Source organism: Narcine bancroftii, chromosome 5 (assembly GCF_036971445.1).
Source record: "Narcine bancroftii isolate sNarBan1 chromosome 5, sNarBan1.hap1, whole genome shotgun sequence".
Taxonomy (NCBI): domain Eukaryota; kingdom Metazoa; phylum Chordata; class Chondrichthyes; order Torpediniformes; family Narcinidae; genus Narcine; species Narcine bancroftii.
This window is the reverse complement of record NC_091473.1, coordinates 57,486,995-57,512,084: the sequence shown is the minus strand read 5'-3', so window position 1 is coordinate 57,512,084 and position 25,090 is coordinate 57,486,995. Positions and strand designations below refer to the sequence as shown.

General features: G+C 41.0%; 1 protein-coding gene across 1 annotated transcript in view; it reads right to left on the bottom strand.

Annotated features, from left to right (window-relative positions):
• Window positions 1-7,002: 7,002 nt before the first annotated feature.
• Window positions 7,003-25,090, bottom strand: part of LOC138762680 (procollagen galactosyltransferase 2-like) — a 175,726-nt gene continuing 157,638 nt past the window's right edge. The window contains exons 10-12 of the mRNA XM_069936279.1: window positions 19,448-19,575; window positions 18,544-18,750; window positions 7,003-7,921 (exon numbers count right to left, since the gene is read on the bottom strand). Coding sequence (XP_069792380.1) covers window positions 7,648-7,921; window positions 18,544-18,750; window positions 19,448-19,575 — 609 coding nt within the window. The 3' untranslated portion in view covers window positions 7,003-7,647. The remainder of the gene's footprint in view (window positions 7,922-18,543; window positions 18,751-19,447; window positions 19,576-25,090) is intronic.

Genomic DNA, 25,090 nt, shown 5'->3' with positions numbered 1-25,090 from the left:
CTCCTACCATCCGGGAAGAAATACTGATGCATTAGGGCCATCACGACCAGATTACGAGACAGATTTTTCCCCCAAGCCGTGAGGCTTCTGAACTCCAGTGACACAGGTATAGCATATATAACATGATACTTAGTTCAGTGCAGACTAGATGAGCCAAAATGGTCTAATCCTGTGCTGTAATTTTTATCGTTATATATGGTTATATTTATAAGTGATATGTTATTTATAAAAAAAAATTCTGAGGTAATTTATCAATGTAACTAACCAGCTCCAGGGTCTGGAGAAACATTATCTCGTTTTTCATTGTACACTGCAATGTTTATGGTATGAATGACAAATAAACACGACTTAACTTGACTATGTGTGTGTGTATATTTTATTCTCGTTGGTGATAGTTTGTGATAAATTGTGCATATATGTGTTTTATTCCTGGTGCGATTTTCCCATGTTTATCTATAAATTGTTCATGAGTGTGTTATTCCATTTTCCTTCACTCATCTTTTGTTAATAAAATCGTTTACTACTGGACGAGGTTCAGACTCCTTGCTTTTGAAACCCATTGAATCTCTTTTCTCACTCACAACAGTGTCCGTTTCCCAGACAGGAAACTCAATGCTCCATGTGCCCACAGGCCACTCCACCTAACCACTTCTCCGTAAGGGCACATCACGGCACACACACACACACACACACACACACACACACACACACACACACACACACACACACACACACACACACACACACACACACACACACACACACACACACACACACACACACGATCATTTTCCCAGTCTGTGCATTACAACCTCCCCCCTTCTCAGTGTCCCTTTCCTGGCTAGGTGTAATGCGAATGAATGCACTCAGAGACAAGTGAGGAGTGCAAACATGTTTTAATACCTTACAATCAATGGCCGGAAGAAATAAGAGTCCTCAGCTGAATCTGAGGTAAGGCGGGAAAACAAGGGTTTATATTGGGGTAGGTGAGGGTGGAGCCAGCTATCTGAACACGACATAGACAGTGAATTCCAGTTCACTGCATTCACCCCTTCCTTCAGAATTGAGCCTGTGGGTGAAAAACAGAGAACATTCATTTAAAAACAAAACGAATAGTTTACAAATATTTACAAGTTAAGTCTGTCAGGAGGTCTAGTAATTCTGGTTGAGTGCTGCAGTACTGGAGGACTGGGCTTCCTGAACTTCCTGGACCCCTGTGGTACAGGGTCAGTGGGTCTTGAGGGTTCCAGCTGAGATTGTGCGGTGGATTGGTCCACTTCCCGAGCAGTGTCCTCCAGGACCCTGAGTGGGGTACTCAGTAGTTCCTGGCTCACTTGAGGCATCGGACCCTCCATTCCAGCAAGTGCTAGTTCTGTGATCGAGACGGTGTTCTCTCTGCTGTCAGGGTGTGGCATGTAAGCATACATTGGGTTGGCGTGCAGCAGGTGCACCCTCTCGATCAGGGAGTCTATCTTGCTCCTCCTGGTGTGCTTTCTCAGCAGGACTGGCCCCGGTGCCATCAGCCAAGCTGGGATTTAAACATAACCTCATGAGGAGTTACGTTGGTCACTGTGCAGAGGAGTGCAGTGCTATGGGTAGGACTTCTTGCCATTGTGAGTCTGGAAGGCTTTCCAATTTCACGGCCTTCCATACAGTCACATTCTTTTTTTCAACTTGTTTGTTCCCCTGGGGATTGTAGCTAGTCATCCTTCTTGAGGCTGCCCCTTATGAGCAGGTACTGGCATAGCTCTTCGTTCATAAATGATGAGCCCTGGTTGCAATGGATATAGGTGGCATACCTGAACAGGATGAAAATAGAGTGCAAGACCCTGATGACCATGGTGGTGCTCATGTCTGAGGAGGGGATGGTGAACAGAAAACATGAATACTCGTCGATAATGTTGAGAAAGTACATTTTTTTGGTGGGAGGAGACCCTTGAAATCAACTTTGAGTCATTCAAAGGGGCGAGATGCCTTTATCAGGTGTGCTTTGTCAGGGCGGTAGAAGTGCAGCTTGCACTCCACACAGACCTGGCAGGACTTGGTCATTTCCCTCACATCCTCAATGAAATAGGGCAGGTTGTGCCTTGACAAAATGAGCCATGAGGTGATGCCTGGGTGGCGAAGCTCATTGTGCAGTGACCACAACTGCCTGGTGTGTGCAGAATCACAGCTTCCTCTTGACAGGGCATCTGGAGGCACATTGAGAGTACCTGGCCTGTATGCTATATCATAATTATAGGTAGAGAGTCCGATCCTCCACCTAGTGATCTTATCATTCTTTATTTTGCATTATTAAACATAAATGTCACCGATTACTGTTAGGTGAGCAGTGTAAATTTTCTGCTGGCTAGGTAATGCCTCGAGTGCCTGATGGCCTCTACAATGGCTTGAGCCTCTTTCTCTACAAATGGGTTCTGAAGCTCGTGGCCTTGTTGGGTGTGGGAGAAAAAGGCAACTGGCCTGCCCAGCTGATTAAGGGAAACTTAACCAGCCAGAACTACAACAGAAGCATCGCTTTCAACCTGGAAGGGTGCATTCTCGTCCACCGTACGCACAGTGGCCATTGTGATGTAGCTCCAAACATAGTCAAAAGCTGCCTGGGCTCGGCCAACAATGGAAAAGAGGTGGATTTTAAGAGGGGGCAGACCTTATCCGCATAGTGAGGGTCCCATTGGGTGTAGTAGAAGAAGCAGCCCAGGCACCTCCCTTAAGGCCTTCATGGTCTTCAGAATCACGAGGTCTAACAGGGGGAACATTCAATCGGGGTCAGGGCCAATGACGCTATTTTCCACCACATAGCCCAGGATCACCAGACGTTTCATCCTAAACATGCCCTTACTGGAGATGTATGTGAGGTTCATGGCCTTAGCCATGTGGAGAAACCACAGGAGGTTGGTGTCATGGTCTTTCAGAGAGTGTCCACAAATGGTGACGTTGTCGAGATAAGGGAAATGGCCTTCAATCCATATTTGTCAACCATTTTGTCCATATGTCTCTGGAAGACTGAAACCCCATTTGGTAATGCCAAAGGGGACCCTCCGGAACAGAGAGAGGGTCCGTCTTCCTCAAATGGTGTGTAGGGGTGGTGTTCAGAATGGATCAGCAACTGATGGTAAGCAGCATTTGAATACACCTGGCAATTTCATTTACCATATCTGAAATTCGAGGGAGAGGGTGCACGTCCAGGAGTGTGAAATAATTAAATGTTTGGCCATAGTCAATCATCGCCTGGACTTTTCATCCCCCTTCATAACTACCACCTAGGCTCTCGATGGACTGTTGCTCAGTTCATTGCTGTTTTCTTTGAATAGCCTCTATGTCTCGGCTCTAATAAATTCCCGATCCCCTGCACTGTATCATCTACTCTTTGTGGCTATTGGTTTGCAATCGGGAGTCAGGTTTGGAAACAGTGAGGGGGGGGGGGGGATTCAATATTTAGGTCGGAGAGCTTTTGGGACATTCCATTCCGCACAGTGATTGGAGGGAGTAGTATAAACACACTTATAATAGCTGACAGTAGACACAATAGTCCCCAGGTGAATCTGAGGAAAGGCCGGAAAACCAGGGTTTATATTGGGGTAGATGAGGGTGGAGCCAAGGAAGGAGCCAGCCATCTGAACAATACATAGACAGTGAATTCCAGTTCACAGCACCAGGAGGCACAACACTCCACCTAACCACTTCTCAGTAAGGGCACACACACACACACACACACACACACACACACACACACACACACACACACACACACACACACACACACACACACAACAAGGAGTTTGCACACATGTGATGGTTACAGGGAAAGGTTAAATTGGTTAGAGTCAACTGGCCAAATATCTCTTTGTGTGGTCCATTGCCAAAACTTGTCTGACATTCATTGAAGAGGGTGCTATATATATGTGGAGGTTGTTGTTATGAGAGACATAATTGCAGCAGGATTTTAACTTGACAAAAACATGCAGAACACAACACACCAATCCCTGAGTAGCTGGAGAGCATCAAAAAATATCAGTCAAAGGGTTAATAGACAGTTAAACATCATCGTTAATTGCCACATGAAGCCAATAATACGGTCAGCAACAGAATCATTAGTTGCATGGTCTCCCATCACATCAACAGCTTAAGGCCCAAGTAACAGTTATCAACAATCCTTCTTTGTTCCCAGAAACAAATAATGTGCCTGCTTTTTTTTTTACCAGAAACTGTGCTCAATTGAATAATGTAATGGTAATTCACAGCACTATTTTTAAAGGGTGAGAGAATTCCCCCAGTAATCTGACCGTGACTTTACGCACTCAGCTAGCATCATAAGAACAGATTGGCTGGTTATTATAATGTTGTTGTTGGGCGAAATGATGTGAAAATTGGCTGCTGGGTTTGTAACATTAGAGTTACTTCTGCCCAATGTCCATAATAATCTTGAGTCATATAGTGAAAGAAGTTTTATTTATCAATATGTTTTTCTATTTTGAATTACAGCACTCAGCAGCTGACCTAAACTTTATACCAGATATGATTGCAAAATGATATATGTATGTGTGCATATTTCTCTTTCTCTCTCTCTCTCTCTTTATATATAATATACCTGTGTGTGTATATAGAGAGGTAGATTCTTTTTGTGTATCCTTTTCAAGGAATAAGCAATGCCATATTCTGTCCTATATTTTGGAAACAGCAAGAAAATAAACTCAATTGGAAGGTTTCAAGTGGCTTGTACATTGGAATAATCATAACTTGGCAGAGAGAAGTATTTGGGAGCAATAGTAGAGAAATCACTTCCTTTTAAGGTGGAATTCAAAATAAAGATGTGTTGAGTCTCTGAAGCAATGAAATCACAAATGCATATTTTTGTACATGAAAACCTTGAACTCTTCCTCTAAAATTCTGTGGATGCTGGGGCTAGTAAAATCTGCAACACTTGGACTTGTCAGAATTTGTTATGTTCCCCAATACAGATTAAGTGCAGGTAATCAGTTACAGACCAGCAATAAAATGAATGGAAAAGGCCCAGGGAATTGAAAGCCCTACATCACTCTTGTTAAGTTTATAATCTTAGCTCAGTAAGTATATTTTCCCAATTATGCTTTTTTACGGTATGACAGACAAAATTTTATTTTCTTAAAAGCGTTAACTTATCCCAGCTGTTTGCTGTTTCTTGTACCTGTAATAGAATGTAGTCAGAATCAAGCATTCTTAACATCAACACTATTCAAGTATTGAAATAGTATTTAAAATACTTTTGTGTATCATGAATATAATTATACTCCCCCCATGTATGTTTTTGGAGCATCTGAAATTTATCATGGCTATGCACACTGTTGATGGAGACCTCTTTTAGACTCTATTAACGAGTGCTGCATTTTATGTAAATATATTTCTTCAAAATTAATTTCTAATATCAACTAGCTTCACAAATACATGGCCTCATCAATACGATAATGCAGCTGCTACAACATCTTGAGGCTACTAGACCATTACCTGCAAGCTCCCCTCAAAATCACATGGATGGGAAAGGTAAGGAGAGCTATGGACTTGTTGTGTCAGTGGGACTAGGCAGAAAAATGGTTTGGCACAGACAAGAAGGCCTGAGGGTGCCTTTTTCTATTCTGTAATGTTCTATGGTTCTAAGGCATTTGAGAAGATGCCATATAAAAGTCTGGTCCTGAAAATAAAAATGAGATATTTGGGGAAATTTCTGGGTATGCTGTGAAGATTAGTTATTGCATAGAAGACAGAGTCAGAATGTAATTGGTCTTATTTGGACTTGGAGAATGAAATTATTGGATTTCCCCAAGAATCAATTCTTGGGCCTCAGTTACCTTATGATTCACATTCAGGGAATATAAATTATCCATGTCTGATGATGACACACAATTAGATGGGAAGGATTTGACTCTGAAACAGAAATGACAAATGGATTTTAATGAGGGAAAGTGTGATGTCATGCACTTCTGCAAGAAGAATCTCAAGCAGTGGTTCTCAACCTTTATCTTTCCACTCACTTTAAGTAATCCCTATGCCATCGGTGCTCTGTGATTAGTAAGGGATTTCTTAAGGTGGTATGTTGTTGGGAAGGGACGGTTGTGACTGAAATATTTTGCTTGAGAAAAATTCTCATTGGCCCATTTCCTTTGGAGTTATGAAACCGTGCATGTAATAAGTTAATTAGGTACAATTCAAACAATGGTTTTCAAACTTTTGCTTTCCACCCACAGACCACCTTTAAGCAATCCCTTACTAATCACAGAGCACGTACAACATAGGAAATACTTAAAGTGGTATGTGAGTGGAAAGAAAAAGGTTAAGAACCACTGGTCTAAAGGCAGGCTATCATTTGTCTGGATAAAGATTGAAGATGAGTGAAGTTCAGAGGGATTGAGGTGTTCTTGTGCATAAATCACGTTAGTGGGTAGCTGCAGCGAGTGGTTAGGAAGCCAAATGGCACATAGGAACTTCTTGAATCTCTGGAAACTCTGCCCTGGAGAATTGTGATAACTTGATCACTGTGAGGGATTTGAAAGAGAAGTAGATTTTTTTTGAAAAATTGAGGATATGAGGGTGATGGGGAACTGATATGGAAGAGGAACTAAGACCTTGAGCAGATCTGCCATGATGACATTGAAAGGCAGGGCAAGGCTTAGGGGCTACTTGGCCTCTCTTGCTCCATATGCTTTTAGCATTTCAGGAATTTGATCTAAAATATTCATTTTGTTTCTCTTTCCAAATATGCAACTGGACCTGTCCAGATTTTAGCTTACATTTTTAACTTTTAGTATCTGGATGTTTCATAATTTCCTTTCTCTAAATGGCATTATTTACTTATTCAATTGTTTCGGTATGATCGCAGCCTTTTGAAACTAATTAGTTATGTATTGTTTACAGAAGAAAACAAAATAACGTGAGGTGAGGCCACACTTTTATTTCAATCATATCCACGTGATTAAAAAAGATTGTAAGCAAGCATTTTCACTAACGATAAAAATAAATAGCAACACACACACACACACACACAATCATTATTTAAAGTAACACATCTGGATAAACAGTAGCATTTATAAGAAATCTGTACCAGCAGAATTATTCTGAATTCTTGATTTGAGGCACCAAAAATGCCCTTTGAAATTACAGTAGTTTGACAATTTAGTCCTCAATAGTTTTCATTAGCCATTCTATCATGAGCACTGCTCATATCTCACACCAGAATGCAACAATTAGTTAATGTCCTTGATGGGCAGGTGTCACTGAGATGTTGCACTCTGGTGGGAGCATATGCTATCCCTTGGATAACACTGCAAAGGTACCACACCCAAAAGCCCTTTACTAAAGGTCATGGGCATTATGTAAAAGGTGAAAGATAATGTAAAAACAGGGAAAATGAGAAAAGAGGAATCACTTTCAAAATAATTAGCAAATTTAAAATCAATTAATAATTAGCTACCAAAATCAACTGCTGTGTATCACTGTTTGAAGGGAGTGCAAGTTACCCAACAAGGAGCAGAATTCCAGCTTTCACTCAATTCTACATCACATTAATTTTTTCTTTCAGTTGCCTTCCAGAAGGCACTTTACCTAAACTACAATAGCTCTACAGACGGATGTTGGCTCCGATCACGGATCAGAGCCTGACAGTGCAGAGGGGCATCATAATTCATCTCGAGATGCTGTGTCAAAGGGTGTTTGAGGCTGCAGTGCCTCAGTGTTCTGAGCTTCAGTTCCAATCTCCTCCTGCTCCTTCGTTTTTCTGGATAGTTTGCGGTTCCAGTCCGTTGCAATCTCATCGTTGTCCCAGATGACGGAGGTTTCTGTATCACTGACATAGCCTGGTTCTCCAGTGTAGTGAGTTGGGTAAATTAGCAGTGGCTCTACCGAAAAAGCTTTCAAATCACGAGGTTCGTAGAATGTCATATAATCTGCTCTGTATAAAAAAAACACACAAGCACAATTATCAATATTATATACAGTACACTTCATTTTCCAATGTTGACTGGCATGACTTTACAACATAAGGACAGTATAAGACTCTTTTAACTGTATTCTGACTTGCTGTTGAAGCTATTAATTTAGAAACGGACAATGTATGTTGGAGTCAAATAGGACAAAGGTTGGGTGCAGGACAAATTTTTCTTTATCTGTCTGAAAGTGAAAAAGGACCTATTCAGCCTTTGGTGACTGCCTAAGACTTTATGGTGAATGAAATATTTTTAACAGGAATACACTAAGCAAAAAACTGGCATGGGGCACAGCTGAGCTGCTACCTCACAGTAGCAGTAACCTGGGTTTGATCTGACCTTGGAAGCTGTCAGTGTGGAGTTCAGATATTCTCCCTGTGACTGAGTGGATTTTCTCCAGGACTCCCATCACCTTGGCCACAACCTCTTCTTGTTGTTACCTTCATTCCGAAGGTACAAAAGCTTGAAGACCTGCACTTCTCGGTTCAAGAACAGTTTTAAAAACAATCCCCAATGGTTATTGAATCTACTCTCCTATTCACCAACTACACTGATTCCACAAAGAGGCCCATCTGCACTATTAAAATGTGACTGTTTTCTTCTGCTATAGTGAATATTTATTATCCATCAATGTGTTGTATTTTTTTTGAAATTTAATTTGATGTAAATATTTTTTTTTCCAAAGTACCTGTTCTGCTGCAGTGAGTAAGAATTTTGGTGCATATGTAAATTGTATAATGTATATGACACCTCACCGACAAAAGGCAAAGGAGGAAAAACCCAACACCCAACCCCAACCAACCAATTTTCCCCTGCAGCCGCTGCAACCGTGTCTGCCTGTCCCGCATCGGACTTGTCAGCCACAAACGAGCCTGCAGCTGACGTGGACTTTTACCCCCTCCATAAATCTTCATCCGCAAAGCCAAGCCAAAGAAGATGACAATACATTCATTATCTTTATCCCAAAGACATGGAACGGAGTAGATTAATTGGCCACTGTAAATTGCCCCGATGTGCAGATAAGTAGTTGATAAGAATGTGGGGAGAATAAAAATGGGATTAATGAAGGATTAGTGTGGAAGGATGGTCAGTCCAGATTTGGTGGTCTAGAGGACCTTTTATCATTCTGTATAAAATGACTTTGAGAAGTAACAAAAGTTTATTCAGAAGTTTGGCTGGGTGTGTGCTCTGGATCGCCCACTGTTGGAGCCCCAGGCGATGGTGCAGGAGCTTGTCCATCAAGTCCATCTTACGAAATGAACAGTCACAGGTTAAGTCAGGTGGTAGGAGGCAGAACCCTTAGAAAATTCCTGGCTATTCACCTGTTGATGCTTTCTCTTCTTTGGCTTGGCTTCGCGGACGAAGATTTATGGAGGGGGTAAAAAGTCCACGTCAGCTGCAGGCTCGTTTGTGGCTGACAAGTCCGATGCGGGACAGGCAGACACGGTTGCAGCGGTTGCAGGGGAAAATTGGTTGGTTGGGGTTGGGTGTTGGGTTTTTCCTCCTTTGCCTTTTGTCAGTGAGGTGGGCTCTGCGGTCTTCTTCAAAGGAGGTTGCTGCCCGCCAAACTGTGAGGCGCCAAGATGCACGGTTTGAGGCGTTATCAGCCCACTGCCGGTGGTCAATGTGGCAGGCACCAAGAGATTTCTTTAGGCAGTCCTTGTACCTTTTCTTTGGTGCACCTCTGTCACGGTGGCCAGTGGAGAGCTCGCCATATAACACGATCTTGGGAAGGCGATGGTCCTCCATTCTGGAGACGTGACCCATCCAGCGCAGCTGGATGCTTTAGTCCAGCACTAAAGACATGCTGCACTGTGTCAAGTATTGAATTGGGATGAGCTTTGAACAGAGAGCATGTCCTTTAGAGATGCAGGTGGGTGATTGAGATGCCATGCAGAATCGAAGCAAGAACAGACTAAAATTGGTCAAATCAGCTGGTCAAACACCCCAGCTGCACATATATGAGTGTGGAAAAAGGCTGCTTTGATGACAAGATTGACAGTGATACATGACATGCAAATGGTATTGCAGATGTTTTTTTTTAAATTACAAATCATTATATATTTTTTCTAGAAATTTCCTATCTGTGTTTTGAGCAAAAGCTGAGTATTTTTCTAATAATTAGGCTTTACCAATGATATCAAAACTCAGTTTTTCTTGGATATTAATTGTCTGAGATTTCAATATCTCTATTCACAGAAAAAAACTCACTACATCATCATTATTAGCAAAGAAAAAGAAGGCATATGATGGTTAACCACAACAAAAATCCCTGACCAACCAAATGGTGTGTCATTTTCCATTGTCATGCCAGTTTTTTGGGGTACTATCTGAGAATGCACCAAGGTACATGCTTTCTCCACATTGCACAAGGTATATTCCTGCTCGACATCAGTAAGGTCAAATGCAGACTGGGTGACCACTTCGACAAAGCACTCTGTCTATGAGCTAAAGCTTGAACTCCCAGCAGCCAGCTATTTCAATCCTACTCACTATTTCCAAAAAGATGAATGAGAGACCAAAGTCTTTTCTGCCTGCACATGATCCATATCCCTCTGTTCCCAGCAAATTCACATCTAGACCTAATTTATCTTGTTTCCTCCATGTGTGGTTCTGCCTCAGAAAGGCAGCCAACATCATAAAGGACTCCCATCACTATGGTCACAACCCTTTTTTATTGCTCCCTTTGGGTAGAAGGCACAGAAACCTGAAATCCACCACCTTGAGGTTCAAGAACAGTTACTTTTCCATTAGCTTTCAGGATCTTTTTTCCCTTTACAACCCCTATCATAAACTAATCTGGCACGACAAGAATATTTGTTTGCACTATTTAAACATCACTTTTTTTTGCTCTTGCATTAACTAACTGAATGTTTATGATCTAACTTTGATACAGTATTTATTATCAATTTCAGTATTGGGGTAATTTAATGTATACTGTTGGATTTGTTTTTTTTATAACTAAAAGTACTTATTTTAGAAGTAGGAATTTTGGTGCACATGTACATTGTACTTATATGAGAGACAACAAACTCATTCTCATTACTCTCTTTAGTGTTGTTGTGCCTCATGTCTATCCAAAATAAAATACATTTATAGGATCATTATCAAATATACATCAGCCCAGAAATCAAGAATCTCATCATGCCTTCATTTAGCAAATTTTAAATGATGATCAAGCCCCTTTTGAAATGATAGCCACAGAATCTGATCCAGGCCTCCTGAGACAATGAATCTCAGCACAAGCTGGGCAACAAGATGACACCATGAGTACATTAGCTGCCTCACGGCTCCTGACCTTGAGTTCTGTCAACACGTGGAGTTTGCCTGTTCTCTCCCTGTGACTGTGAGGGTTTCCTCTGGGTGTTCTGGTTTCTCCTCATATATGAGTTGGTTAGCTGCCTCTTGGGCAAGTAGTAGAATCTGGAGGGAGTAGGTGGGAATGTGGGGAGAATAATGTAGGATTAGTGCAGATGGCTGGCACAGACTCAGTGAGGCAAAGGGCCTATTTATAAGCTTGGTCACTCTATATCTATCGATCATTTCTGGAACCATCAGTGCAGTATGTTTTTCTAACAAGTTCTTTAAGCATGTGCCATATTTCTTCATTTCCACTCAGTGCTTACAACGAAAGTACTGGAGGAACTCGGCAGGTCAGGCAGCGTCGGTGGAAAGCAGTGGACAGTCAATGTAGAAAATCAGGCAGCTGGCCAAATTAAAAGGTTGGTGGGCAGGAAGGTGAGGGGCATAGGCTAGCACGTAAGAGGTAGCAGATTGATAAAGATGGGAAGGTAGAAGAGAAAGAAGCTGAGAAATTATAGGGGGAGAGGGCAGAGGGCTATGAAGGGGAGCTCTCTGACAGGAGAAGGAAGGAAAGGGGTGGGGAGCTGGAAGAAAGGATACAGCAGGATAGGGAAAGAGAGAGCCTCAGGGAGGGGGTTAATGGAAATTAGAGGTCAATATTAACCCAGCATCTGAAGATTTTCTCTTACCTGTCATCCCTTCCACAATTATCTATTCTGCAACCCTCTAACTGGAGTTATCATAGAACACCTCAGCCCATACAGACCCCTTTAGCTATTGATGTTGAGCCGTCCCATATGTCCCTTTAAAAAAAAGTACAAAATACACCCTACCCCATAACCCTCTATTTTGTTTCCATCCACATGCCTGTCTAAGAGTCTCTTAAATGCACCTAATGTTCAAGCCTCCACTGCCTTGGCAAGGCATTTCCAGGAACCCACAACTGCCTGAGTAAAAACACTTACCCCTGATGTCTCCCATAAACTTCCCTCCATTCACTTTGTACATATTTCTTCGGGTACTTGCTACTCCTGCCCTGGGAAACATATACTGGCTATTCACCTTATCAATGCCTCTCCTCTCATAATCTTGTGGACCTCTATCAAGTCTTCTCTCATCTTTCTATGCTCCAAAGAGAAAAGTCCCAGTTTTACTACCTTGCATCATAAGACTTATTTTCCAATCCAGGCAACATCCTGGTAAATCTCCTCTGCACCCTCTCCATAGGTTCCACATCCTTCCTGTAATGAGGTGACCAGAACTAAACATAATACTCTTAAGTGTGGTCTTCCCAGATATTTGTAGAGATGCAACATGACCTCTCTACTCCTGAACTCAATCTCCCTATTGAAGCCCAGCATTCCACAGGCCTTCTTAACTATCCTATCAACCTGTGCAGCGCCCTTGAAGGATGAATGGATTTGAACCGCAAGGGTCCTCAGTTTATCCACACTCTTAAGTAACCAACTATTAATCCTGTACTTAACCTTTTGGTTTGTCCTTCCAAAATCCACCATCTCACACTTAACCGGATTGAACTCCACCTGTCACTTTTCTGCCCAACTCTGCATCCTGTCTATATCCTCTCGTAACCTTCAACACCTTCAGCTCCATCCACAACTCCTTTGTGCTGTCTTTCCTTTCCTGTTTATTTTCTGCATGGGGTGTGACATGAGGATGATACGAACATGGTGTTGAAGTAATGGTGAAATGATCAGACAAAGAATTCCAAGGTTTGCACATATGACGTGGAGATCTCAGATCCCAACCTGCCCGCTAATTATTAATCAACAATATGCAAATAAGTCAGCAAGGGTTATTGGTGTGATGTAGGGAAGATTTAGTTTGTGGAGTAGGTTTGCATAGGTCAGCACAACATTGAGGGCCGAATGGTCTGTGCTGTAATGTTGTATGTTCACTGATACTACATGCAAACAGGCTATCAACCTTGATGCCCATCAAACACCCATTTATACTAATCCTATTTTATTCTCGCACATACACATCAACTGCTCTAGATTATACCTCTTTGCTATACATGAGGAACATTGTCAATAACCAATTAATTTTCCATCATACACATCTTTGGGATATCAGGGGGAAAATGGAGCACACTGAGGAAACCCATGCAGTCACAGGAACATTAAGACTCCACAAAGACAACACCAAAGGTCAACATTGAACCTAGGTCACTGGAGCTGTGAGGCAGCAGTTTTACTATGTCACTGTGACGACCCCCCCCGCCCCCCCCCAAACACTGAACATGCCCAAAAGCTGATCAGCATTCTATTAATTCAAATAAACTTTTAAATCTAGGGAAATGTTCAATATTCCATGGGAGGCAATTGTTGAAAATACCAGACCCACAGATGCTCAGTCTCCTAAAGCAGTAAGATGCTAAACTTAAAATTTCAAATGTTGGATGCTGCCTGACCTGCTGTGTTCCTCCAGCAGATAATTGTTTGCCCAAGGTTTCAACATCTGCAGCTTTTGTGCTTCTCTATTCAATGAAGTAACTTCTCCCACTCTGTGTGTGGAGAGCCAAAAGCAAATACAGATGCTGGAAATTTAAATAAAGTCAAAATGCTGAAAATATTCAGCAGGTCATCTATAGCATGGGAACCAGATTTACTGTTTCAGGTCAATGATCAGACTGGCGGGAATGAACCCAATGTGTTCAATCTGTGATTTCCTTTTTCCAGAAGATGCTTCCTTAATCATTGAGTATTTCCAGCATTTTTTTTTTATTGCTGAACATAGTTGGCTTGAGTTCTGGACTCCCACTCCCCCATGCATCCAGGTGGAAATGTTTGTTCAGTGAGAATGAATTTGGCTCAATGGTGATGTATTATATAGTGCAGCTGTTGTACAGCAGCAGCAACTGGGGTCCGATCTGACCTGAGAAGTTGTCTGCCTGCTTATGGATGTTTTCCACGAGATGGTGTGGCTATCCTCTAGGTGCTCCTTGTGTCATCCCATGAGCCAAAGACATGTGGGTTGGTAGGTTAGTTGTTCACTGTAAATTAACCTGAGAGTAGGTGGGAAAATCAAGATGCAATTCCTGGGCTTGTGAGAGATGTGGCAGCATGGAAATGAATGGAGGATTGGGGTTGGTGGAGTTGGCTCAAGACCCAGCACAGACTGGATGGGCTGAATATCTCTTTCAAAAATAGAGGACATCTTTCACAGGTGACTTTTGTGCATTTCTCACAGCCAACAGCTGCTATTTCAATTTGACCCAGATGTTGGAAGAAGCTCAAATTTTGACTATCATTTCTCTCTAACACTAAAATGGTGATTTTCATTGGTAAAAAAACTAGCAAGTCAATCGGATTGACACTTCACAGGCTATACAAATAATTATTGAGGACTATTTTCATCCAGCACACAGTATCTTTCACCCACTACCATTATGAAGGTGGTACAAGGAGCATGAAAATTAGAAATGCCAGGCTAGGAAATAACTTCTTCCCACAGGCTGTGAGATTAGTGAACAGTATCATTGTCATAACCACACTCCTGTTCGGCTCCGAATCATGGGTCCTTTACCGGCATCACTTACGGCTCCTAGAACGCTTCCACCAGTGTTGTCTCCGCTCCATCCTCAACATTCATTGGAGCGACTTCATCTCCAACATCTAAGTACTCGAGATGGCAGAGGCCGACAGCATCGAATCCATGCTGCTGAAGATCAAACTGCGCTGGGTAGGTCACGTCTCCAGAATGGAGGACCACCTCCTTCCCAAGATCGTGTTATATGGCGAGCTCTCCACTGGCCACCGAGACAGAGGTGCATCAAAGAAGAGGTACAAGGACTGCCTAAAGAAAGCTCTTGGTGCCTGCCACATTGACCATTCTACTGGTCTCGCCTCAAACCGTGCATCTTGGTGCCTCACAGCTCGGCAGGCAGCAACCTCCTTTGAAGAAGACCGCAGAGCCCACCTCACTGTCAAAAGACAAAGGAGGAAAAACCCAACACCCAACCCCAACCAACCAATTTTCCCTTGCAACCGTTGCAACCGTGTCTGCCTGTCCCGCATCAGACGTCAGCCACAAACGAGCCTGCAACTGACGTGGACTTTACCCCTCCATAAATCTTCATCCACGAAGCCAAGCCAAAGAAGAAAAGATCTGAACTGAGTGAATGATCCCAAAATATTCACTTTAAATTATAATTTTATGTATGCCCATAATTATTATGTGTGTGTGTGTGTGTGTGTGTGTGTGTGTGTGTGTGTGTGTGTGTGTATTGTGGTCCAGAGAAACACTATTTCATCTGTTTGTGTAAATATATATAGTCAGATGATAATGAACATGAACTTGGCATTAGGTGACTGGAGAGGATATGCTTGATTTCATTTCTAAAAAAATACTAATAAGAAATATTTTGGAATAAAATAGCTTTGAAGATTTTTATAAGATCAAAGGCAGAGCGCCAGGACTACTACCTGATTTGAGTCTTTTTTTTTGAGGACGTGGATTGGAGAGAATATTGGGGGACACCTCCTCTGTTATGCACTTTGAATGTGTGCTACGGAATCTTTTATTTCCACAAGAGGGAGCACTTTGAGCTTCAGTCTAACACCTGGTCTGAAAGTGGAGCATTCCCTCAGTATTACACTGCATTTTAATTTAATTTTGTTTAGTTTAGACATACAGCATGGTAACAGACCATTTTGACCCACGAATCCATGCCACCTTTTTCACACCCAATTAACCTACACCCCTGGTAAGTTTTGGATGGTGAGAGGAAACCGGAGCCACAGGGAAAACCCAGGCAGACATGGGGAGAATGTACAAATTCCTTACAGACAGAGCTGGATTTGAACCCCTGTCCCGATTGCTGGTGCTATAAAGGCAGTGCTCTGTTACACTGACTGTGCGAGTTCCACGATGTCCTCACTCTTCCAAAAAAATTCAGAACTGTATCTACACCTCTTTAACCGTCACCAGTGACCGGTCCTCCGCAACTCCCTAGGGCAGAGAATTCACCAGTCTAGAAGAAGAAATTCTTCCACCTCTCGGTCTTAAATGACTGACCTTTTATCTTGTAACAATGTCCTTTCATTGGATAGTCTCCCTCTAGTGGAAACATTATCTCCCCTGTCATACCCCCTTCTCAATCTTCTCAACATGATAGATCACACGTTTAACTATTTCCTTTTAACCATTTGTGATAAAGCAACTGTGGTGATACACTACTGTATACAGTTACTTGGATACTGTCACTGTGTACATGTTTGATTCATATGTATGTCTGGCCCACTTTCCCTCAGTGACTCCACCCCTTGGAATCCCCTAATAAAGGTAGTAAGCCAAGTTCCTCCTTCAGTACAGTCCTGGGATCAGGCCCGAACAGGAGCATGATCCAAGTCTTATGGTATTAAAAGCCTATCGTCCTGCACCTCCATTCTTTTGGTATTATTGATGGTGTATCAGCAACCTTCTCATCTAGGAATTATCCCAGTGAATGTTTCCTAGACTTGCTTCCATGCTACTATTTCTTTAAATAAGGGGACCAAAACTGTACACAGTACTCTTGATTCAGCCTCACCAATCACAACACATCTCTATTTCAAAATTCCAGCAATAAAGGCCAATATGCTGCATGCTTTCTTTATTATGCACAGCTGTTTGTTGATATTTGTGCTTTATGCACAAGAACACATTGATGCTTCTGAACTCCACTCATTTGCTCTCTCTCTCCAATTATCTGATATAATCTTCCTTTTGATTCCTCTCAGCAAAGTGCATAAGCTAACACTTCCCCACATTAAAATCCATGTGCCATAACCACAGACACACTGTCCAACAACCAATGCTGTTTCATACAAATCCCTCATAGTCTCTCATTTGTGAATAGCAAGGCACGATGATAACTGTAATTAACTAAGATAAGGATGTGATATAAGATAGTTGCTAAGGTTCTAGCTAATAGGTAGGCAAAATACTTACCCCAGTTGGTTCATGTCGATCAAGCTGGTTTAATACGGGACAGATATTCAGCAGATAATATTGTTAAGTTGATTCCTTTAATTAATATATCTAAGAAGCAACTCAACCAACCAATGATTGTACCATTGGACGCTGAGAAGGCATTTGATGGATGTATGGTATAGGAGAAATCAATTGATTGGGACCAAGGATAAGATTTCAATCAATACTCCATTGTATCAGAATAAGTTATTAGCTTTCTCGGTAAATAATGTTTATTTAAAACAATGGGATCAGAAAGGTATTCGGAAGGTAGGGGATTGTTTTGAAGAGGGATTATTATTGTCATTTGATAGACTGAGGGAAAAATTTGGGATTACTTTTAATACTTTGCATATTATCAGGTGCGGGCTTGGCTATTGGAAAAATTAGGGTGTGATTTGGTTTTACCCAAATGTTCCAAGTTTTAGGGTTTATTGATGGAAGGAAGGAAAAATGGTTTATTTCTGAAATGTATGCAACAAAAGGTAGCTAAACCTGATTTGTATAAAACAAAACTTAAATAGGAAATTGATTTAGATATCTCAATAAGAATGGGAGACAGTTTATGAGGAAAGTATGACTAAATTAATTAATGTGAGGTATAATTTAGTTCATTATAATTTCTTATATCATTTGTATTTAACTCTGGAGTGGCTAAAAATATATGGTTTTAGTTCTTCAGATATTTGTTTTAGATGTAGAAAAGAAATAGGTACTTTTCTTCATTCGGTTTGGTTATGTGATAGAGTGAAGTTCTTTTGGCAAAGGATTATGGAATATTTGGAAGACTTATTTAAATTTAAATTGATTTTAGATCCATCATTGTTTTTAATGGGATGTGCTAATCCATTGGTACAGGGATTTAAGTCAGATACATTTCAGATGGCATTTGTTTATTTAGCTTTGGCAGTTGATATGAAATGTACAGCAGTGATCTGGAAAGATGACATTGAGCTGAATATTCAGAGGTGGCATGCTGAAATGAGAAATTGTGCTCCTTCAGAAAAAATAACATAATTTATGTGACAATTATTCCTTTTTTATTAACAAGTGGAGTTCATATTTGGAATGTATATTTTTATTACATAAAAATATATTTTATTCATTTTTTTGTTGTTTAGGGGGAGGGAAAGGGAGGGTGGAGGGGAGGGAGGTAAGGGGAGGGGGTGGGGTTTTTTAAAAAGGGGGGAAAATTGCTTTTTTTCTTATGTATTTCATTCTTTTCAATAAAATAAAGTTTAAAAAAAAATACACAGTGACATTACTGAAACCTGAATTCCACCTTCTCCATCATTTCCCAGTTACTTACATTGGATGTTTATTGTACATGATGGGCAGAAATTCATCCACAGGCAACATCTTCCCAAGTGGTTCAGCTGCCAAAAGCTTTTTGGCTCCTTGCTGGGATATAATGTAAGCTAATGTCCAGTAGGAATAATCTGCTTCCACGAGGTTCATAATGCCTGGCACTGATTTTTCTGGATGTTGCACTTGCATTCTCTTCCGGCCAATGTAGCTAAATTAAAGCAAGAATGATAAAGGTGAGTGAATTTATGTGCAAGTCATCAAATCATAGTACTCTACAACACATCAATCATCCCTTCAACTCCATGCCAAACTCCTATTCTGGATTCCAACTATCCTCTAGGTGAAAGACTAAAAGACTAATTCCTCAGATCACCTTTGAATCTCTTACCCCTTATCTTAAACTGATGCCTTCAAGTTTTAGAAACCGAAAAGTGGCATACCTCTTTACCAAGCAGCATTTGTGTTTGTAAAACTTAACAAAGAAGTCACAACAGTTGTTGTTTTCACAGGTAACTGATCCCCAGTGGAATAAAAATACTCAGTGGAATGGTACTTGTGCATATAAATATAAACACACACACACACACACACACACACACACACACACACACACACACACACACACACACACACACACACACACACACACACACACAAAGTCTGGATCAGGCTATTGCCTGACTGATTCTGTGTTGCTCTTCTAATTTAGGTAACAGTTCCCATATGTTCCTCACGAGAACTTTTCCATGCAAGGTCAGTTCTCATCAAATGTTGCCTACTTGTCTAATGCAAGGAAATAGATCACTGCAAGTTCTGTGGATATCTCATACAGTGATGAAAACAAACCAGTCCTGAGTGGTTAATTCTCAGGTCTTTTGAACTAGGTTTTGTGCAATCAGACTCACATGAGATCCCAATCCAATTGGTTTTCCTCAATATCTTCCATCAGTTTTGATATCTTTCTTCGAAAATGTGGCTTGAACCTATTATCATCCTCCAAGACAAGAGCCTTCTTCAACCCTTGGTCAACGACCTGGAATAAGGAGATGCACCATATCAAACCGTTTGAACATTGATGGGCTTCCATTCCTTTGAGATTAAGGGGATCACAGATATTCAGCATGGAAAAAGTGCATGTCAACCGTGATAGAGAGTTTATTGTCATACACATTGTACAATTGACACATGCACCAACATTCTTACTTGCTGCAGCTGAACAGGTTCTTTTGAAGAGAAAATAAAATCATAAACTAGTTGAATGAAAAAAGACAATAAACGCATAAGCTAGATTAGAATATTCACCATAATCATTGTGCAAAAAAAGTGCTTTGCAATAGTCCAGACAACCTTTTTATGCCACCAAAGCATTAGTGTAACTAGGGGAGCTTCAAGATTCTGATAGCTGTTGGACATTTGTACCTCCTGCCCTAAGTAGCAATGAGAAGAGGTTGTGACCATGGTGATGGGGGTCCATTATGATGTTGGCTGCCTTCTTAAACAAGTTTTATACAATTACATAGATGCATTCCATGGATTGGAGGTCAGAGCCGCTGATGGACCTGGATATCATTAGCTTTGACCAGGATTCATGAATGAGCTGACAGTGAAGGTTCTCAGGCACTGACAGTTTCCTTATCACATTGGTCCAGAACCAAGGACTGAGGAGGGTGACTTGGACACCTGATGCTTGGGTTCACCACTGGAATGGATGAGACCCTGTGCATCTATAGAGGTTATGGCACTTCGGGAGGTGGTGGAGTTGCCAGGATCTGCAGATACTTGATGTCCGAAGGAACTCTCTTTCACTTCTCTTCCTGGTAGGGGGATCGGACGAGTCATGCCTTTTTGTGTACTTTTATGCTCAAACAAAACTAAATATTTTTTGTATTTATGGATGTTACAATAAAGGAACCTTGAACCTCCTTGGCCATTCATTGGCTTCCTTGGCCAATGCACAATGAAAAGTCAACCACACACAAAACATTCCAGACAAGAGTGGCAGATTTTCAACCCTTTATTTATCCCTTTTTTTCTCTTGAAGGCCTTAATGAACCCTGTCTCCACTGCATCTGCAGGCAGCATATTCCAAATTGCTGAGCACATGATTCATGAAAAACTTTTCCTCATGTCACTTTTAATTCCCATCTCTTTAATTTTACACTTGTGATCTCTGCGGCTTGACCCCCTCTACAAACAGGAACAGCTACTCTAACCAGACCTCTTATCACTCGCCCTTTTCACACTGGCTAAACCAGTAGATTCAGTGAACCAGTTAAGAAAGTCGTTTTTTTTTGCCTTTCACACCGGACCACTGTTATCCAGCTCTTGGTGTTCTTTCACGTTAATCACAAGACATCCCCGGGGATAGGGAATTTTATCCTCCACTGATGACGTCTGAGTGACGCATCGAGAGATGGTGAACCTGTCTTAAATCCTGATCAACTTATGATCTTGTATTTAAACAAAATTAATCATGGCTGATTACAGTACAACTCCCATTATCCAAAATCAGATTTTCTGAAATCCACAGTTATCAGAATTTTGAAACAATTCAGATAAATTAGGATATCTGAAACAAATCTGAAATCCTCATTTATCCAAAATTTTTTTAGAGCTGAACTGACCGGGAACCTCGGGTTCCTGGCGGCGGCAGCAGCAGATCTTGGGCTCCCGGGCACGAGCAGGACCCTCAGGCTCCTAGCATGAGCAGGGCCTCAGTGGGGAAGTGTTGGTGATCGGCATTGTGGCCCTCAATTTTTTGGTGAGAATTAAACATTATTTTAATGTTTAAAAAGACTTAACTTGTTGTTTGTTGTTCTTTAAACATTTTTACGAGTGATTTGCTGTTGCTACTCAACTGTTTTTTAAAAAAATGACCTGTTCTCTGAAAAAACTTTTATGCAAAATAGGCCCAATCCTGACGATTTTGGATAATCAGAGTGAAACTGTGTAACATATATAAGCATTATGTACAGTGCAATTTGAGCTCTTCAGCCCCTGTTGTACTGACCTTTATAAGCCTTTATAAAATTTAAAAGAACTTGGGAAAGTCATATAAAACAAATAGCTGCACAATTTATAAACACGTGGTACAGAGGGATGATGGACCTGCCCTCCCAGAATTCTGTGAGGCAGAGAAAGAGCTGTATGCATGGAGAACTCATGGAGGGGTTTCTCTGCTGCACGGAATTCTGGCATGGCAGATTTGCCACCTCTCCCACTGAGACTTTCCCATGGTTCTTTAGAAATTTATAAAGGTTTATATAGGCCGGCAAAGTTTATACCTTCTCTTTAATCTTTTCTTTCTTTCACCTCCCTACACTCAGCAAAAACATAATCAACATGTCACTACTTTACCCCATGATACTCCATGTCTCTTTTACACTGGGCTAATCAGGACACAGGCATCAGTTGACACCAGAGATGATACAACCTACCTAGGTTGTAACATCCCAGGCATGATTTCAAGCCTGTGTGCAGTGTGATGGAATATTTGGCAATGTTTTTGAGAGATAAATTGGTAAAATTAGAGTAGGTTACATACATACACACACATTAAATAGATCTTATTTGAAATACTGAAGAATTCATATTCAGTGACTTTACAGAAACAATGGAGAATGCTATGCACGTTTCACAAATAGGCAGTAAGTGAAATGATGTCATGAAATGAATGGACTGGAGTCAGGTTGTCTGTGATGGACTTTTTTTGCAAGGTGTTTGATATCTCTGCAAAGGTCATTGAGAGGTTTGTTTACCTAAAATAACAGATGGGAGCAGAAGACTAACTCCTATTATTTGCTGGAGAAGGTGGGGAGTTTTGCAAGTGAGAGAGAGAAGGACCTATGGCTGGCAGCTGGAATCTCAGATGGAGAGACACACAGCTGAAACAAGCAGAAGAAGCTGGTTGGAACTGAAACAGAAGCTCCAGAGTGGCGGATGGCTGGAAGTACTATCTGTCTGATGTTCTTCTTGGTATAAATGGAACAGAAAGGAACTCTGTAATAGCCTGAAAGAAATAGGTTATCATCTGGAGAACCCTGATGGGGAAAGTTTCATCAGCAAAATATTGAGGTGATTAATGTGATACCTCAGTTTTTGAAATCTTGGAACAAAACATCTCACTCTGCAAACTTACAAGAACCTTTATGAGTGGTAAACATTTACCTTTTGAGCACCAAACTCTGATGAACTTTATACATGTTAAATTCTGTGCGAAGTATAAGAATTGCCTGCATCCAAAGAACTTGGAAGAATGAGAAGTGAGTTTGAACTGTGAACCAAAGGACTTTTCTTAAATTTAAATGCATTACATTTACATGCACTGAGAATTAGAAGGGGGTTAAGTTGGGTAGTTAAGATAATAGTGATAAGTTGAAGTTTGATTCTGTTTTCATGTTTAAAAATAATAATAAACAACTTTTGTTGAAGTAACAATTTGTCGGGGTGAATATCTATTGCTGCTGGGTTTTAGGGTCCTTTGGGCTCATAACAGCTGATTAAGGAGCTTTCACAATGGACGCTTAACTGGTAGATTGCTGTCAATTGGCTATCAATTACTAGGACAAGGTGCCAGTGCGAAAGGGGCTACTATAAATGCTTCTATAAATCTCCTTTCAGCATTCTCTCGAAAGAAAACATTTCTAACAACTCTAATCTACCATCCAATGAACTAGGAAGATTTTTTTTTGTTTTATGTGATGTTACAGACGTAGAGGACCCCAAAACCCAGCAGAAATAGAAATTAAACATTGACTTAAACAAAAGTAGTATTTTAAATTTTCTTTAAACTTAAAAAGAGGATCAAACTTTAATTTATCACTATTAACTTAACCCCCTTCTAATTTTAAGTGCACGTGTATGTAATGTGTATAAGTTCAGAAAAGTTCTTTGATTTTCTCCATGGCATGATTCTTTTTCTAGAATAGATTTGTTTTTAGTATCAGGAAGGTTCTCATTGGTTTCAGAGAGAGATTCATTGCTTGTTGGACGAACACAAACTGATTCCCTCCGATCAGCCACTTCAGTGTCTTGCCGAAGAAACTTGCTCCATCAGGGTTTTCCAAATGATAACCTCTTCTTCTGCAGGTCACCACAGAGTTCCTTTAGCCAGCCATTTCCTCTTGTATGGACCACATGGGTTGTTTCAATAGGCTGAACTCAGAACTTGCAACCTGTCTTCAAAAATTAGGTTTTAAACAAGCTGCCAGCTTGCCATGCAGCAGAAACCAGTTTTTTTTTCTCTCTCTCTTAGAGAAACCCTGTTTGGTCTTCTTTCTCTCTCCCCCCCCTCCCCTCTCTTTCTCTCTCTCTCTCTCTCTCTTTCTCTTTCTCTCTCTCTCTCTTTACAAAAATCATGACCATCTTAGATCAGCAAACTGCATTCAGACTGCAGCACCGGACCCAATCTTCTGAGTCTCTTCATCTGTTGCTTTCAAAAGCATAATCCATTACTCCACAGCATGTACAATTAACACCTACCTGTGAAGTCCTTATAAACATTCTTCAATGTTTATGCAAAGGCATTTGGAGCTTGGACTGTTTGGCTTGAGCAGAGCTCCAGCATTTTAAATGAGATCTGTTTTGAAGTGCTTGTATGTGACCTACTCTTTAAAAAAAACACAATATGTCTTAATATGTTAATGTGTTTAACTTCTATTCAAACTTATATTTATGTAAATATGCTCCGTGGTCCTGGAGAAACGTTATCTCGTCTTTGCCATGGGATCATGGTCACCCAAGTAGCATTGGAGAGAAGGAAGAGTCACAACTAGATTTCCTAATCAAGGAAGGCTTAGATAGAGATCCAATTTCTTCTGATCGATCAGTTCATGGGGTTAGGTGATTAAGTTAGTGATGGGCAGGGAGCAGTTATGAAGAATAAAAGGTAGGAGGCAAAGTAGGTGCTTCCACTTGTGATCCAGAAGGTGCAGATGTATGGGATCCATGGTGAATTGACATCTTGGATTCAGAATTGGTTGGCCCATGGAAGTTTGAGTAGTTGTGGAAGGGTGACCCCAGTTGTCACGATAAATGTAAATGACTTGGGTGAAAAAGTAGGTGGGTCGGTTAGCAAGTTTGCAGAATGGTGAGATGTTTGATATTCAATATCCTGCTTTGCTGTGAGTTGAACTTCCCTCTCTACCTGTTCTGATTATCAACACACTTTCAACTCTAGTTTATTTAACACACAAGTCAATATGAATGTTGGTGATGATGTGGGCATCAAGGAAGGTTCCCTGAGATTACAACAGGATTTATATCAGATGAAAAGTTGGGCCAAGTGTTGGCAAATGAAATGTGATCCATACAAGTGGGAGGTGGTGCATTTGGAAGTAAAATAAGGAAGGAGATGTAAAGTAAATGATAGAGTGCTGAGGGTTACAGACAAAGAGCTTGGTGTCCAAGTCTATACTTCCCTGAAACTGACAACACTGAAGGGAATGGGATAGGTTTGGAGGGTTTGGGGCCAAATGCAGAGAAGTGGGAGTAGTGTGGGACATTTTGGCAACTGTGGGCAAGTTTGGCCGAAGGGCCTGTTTCCATGC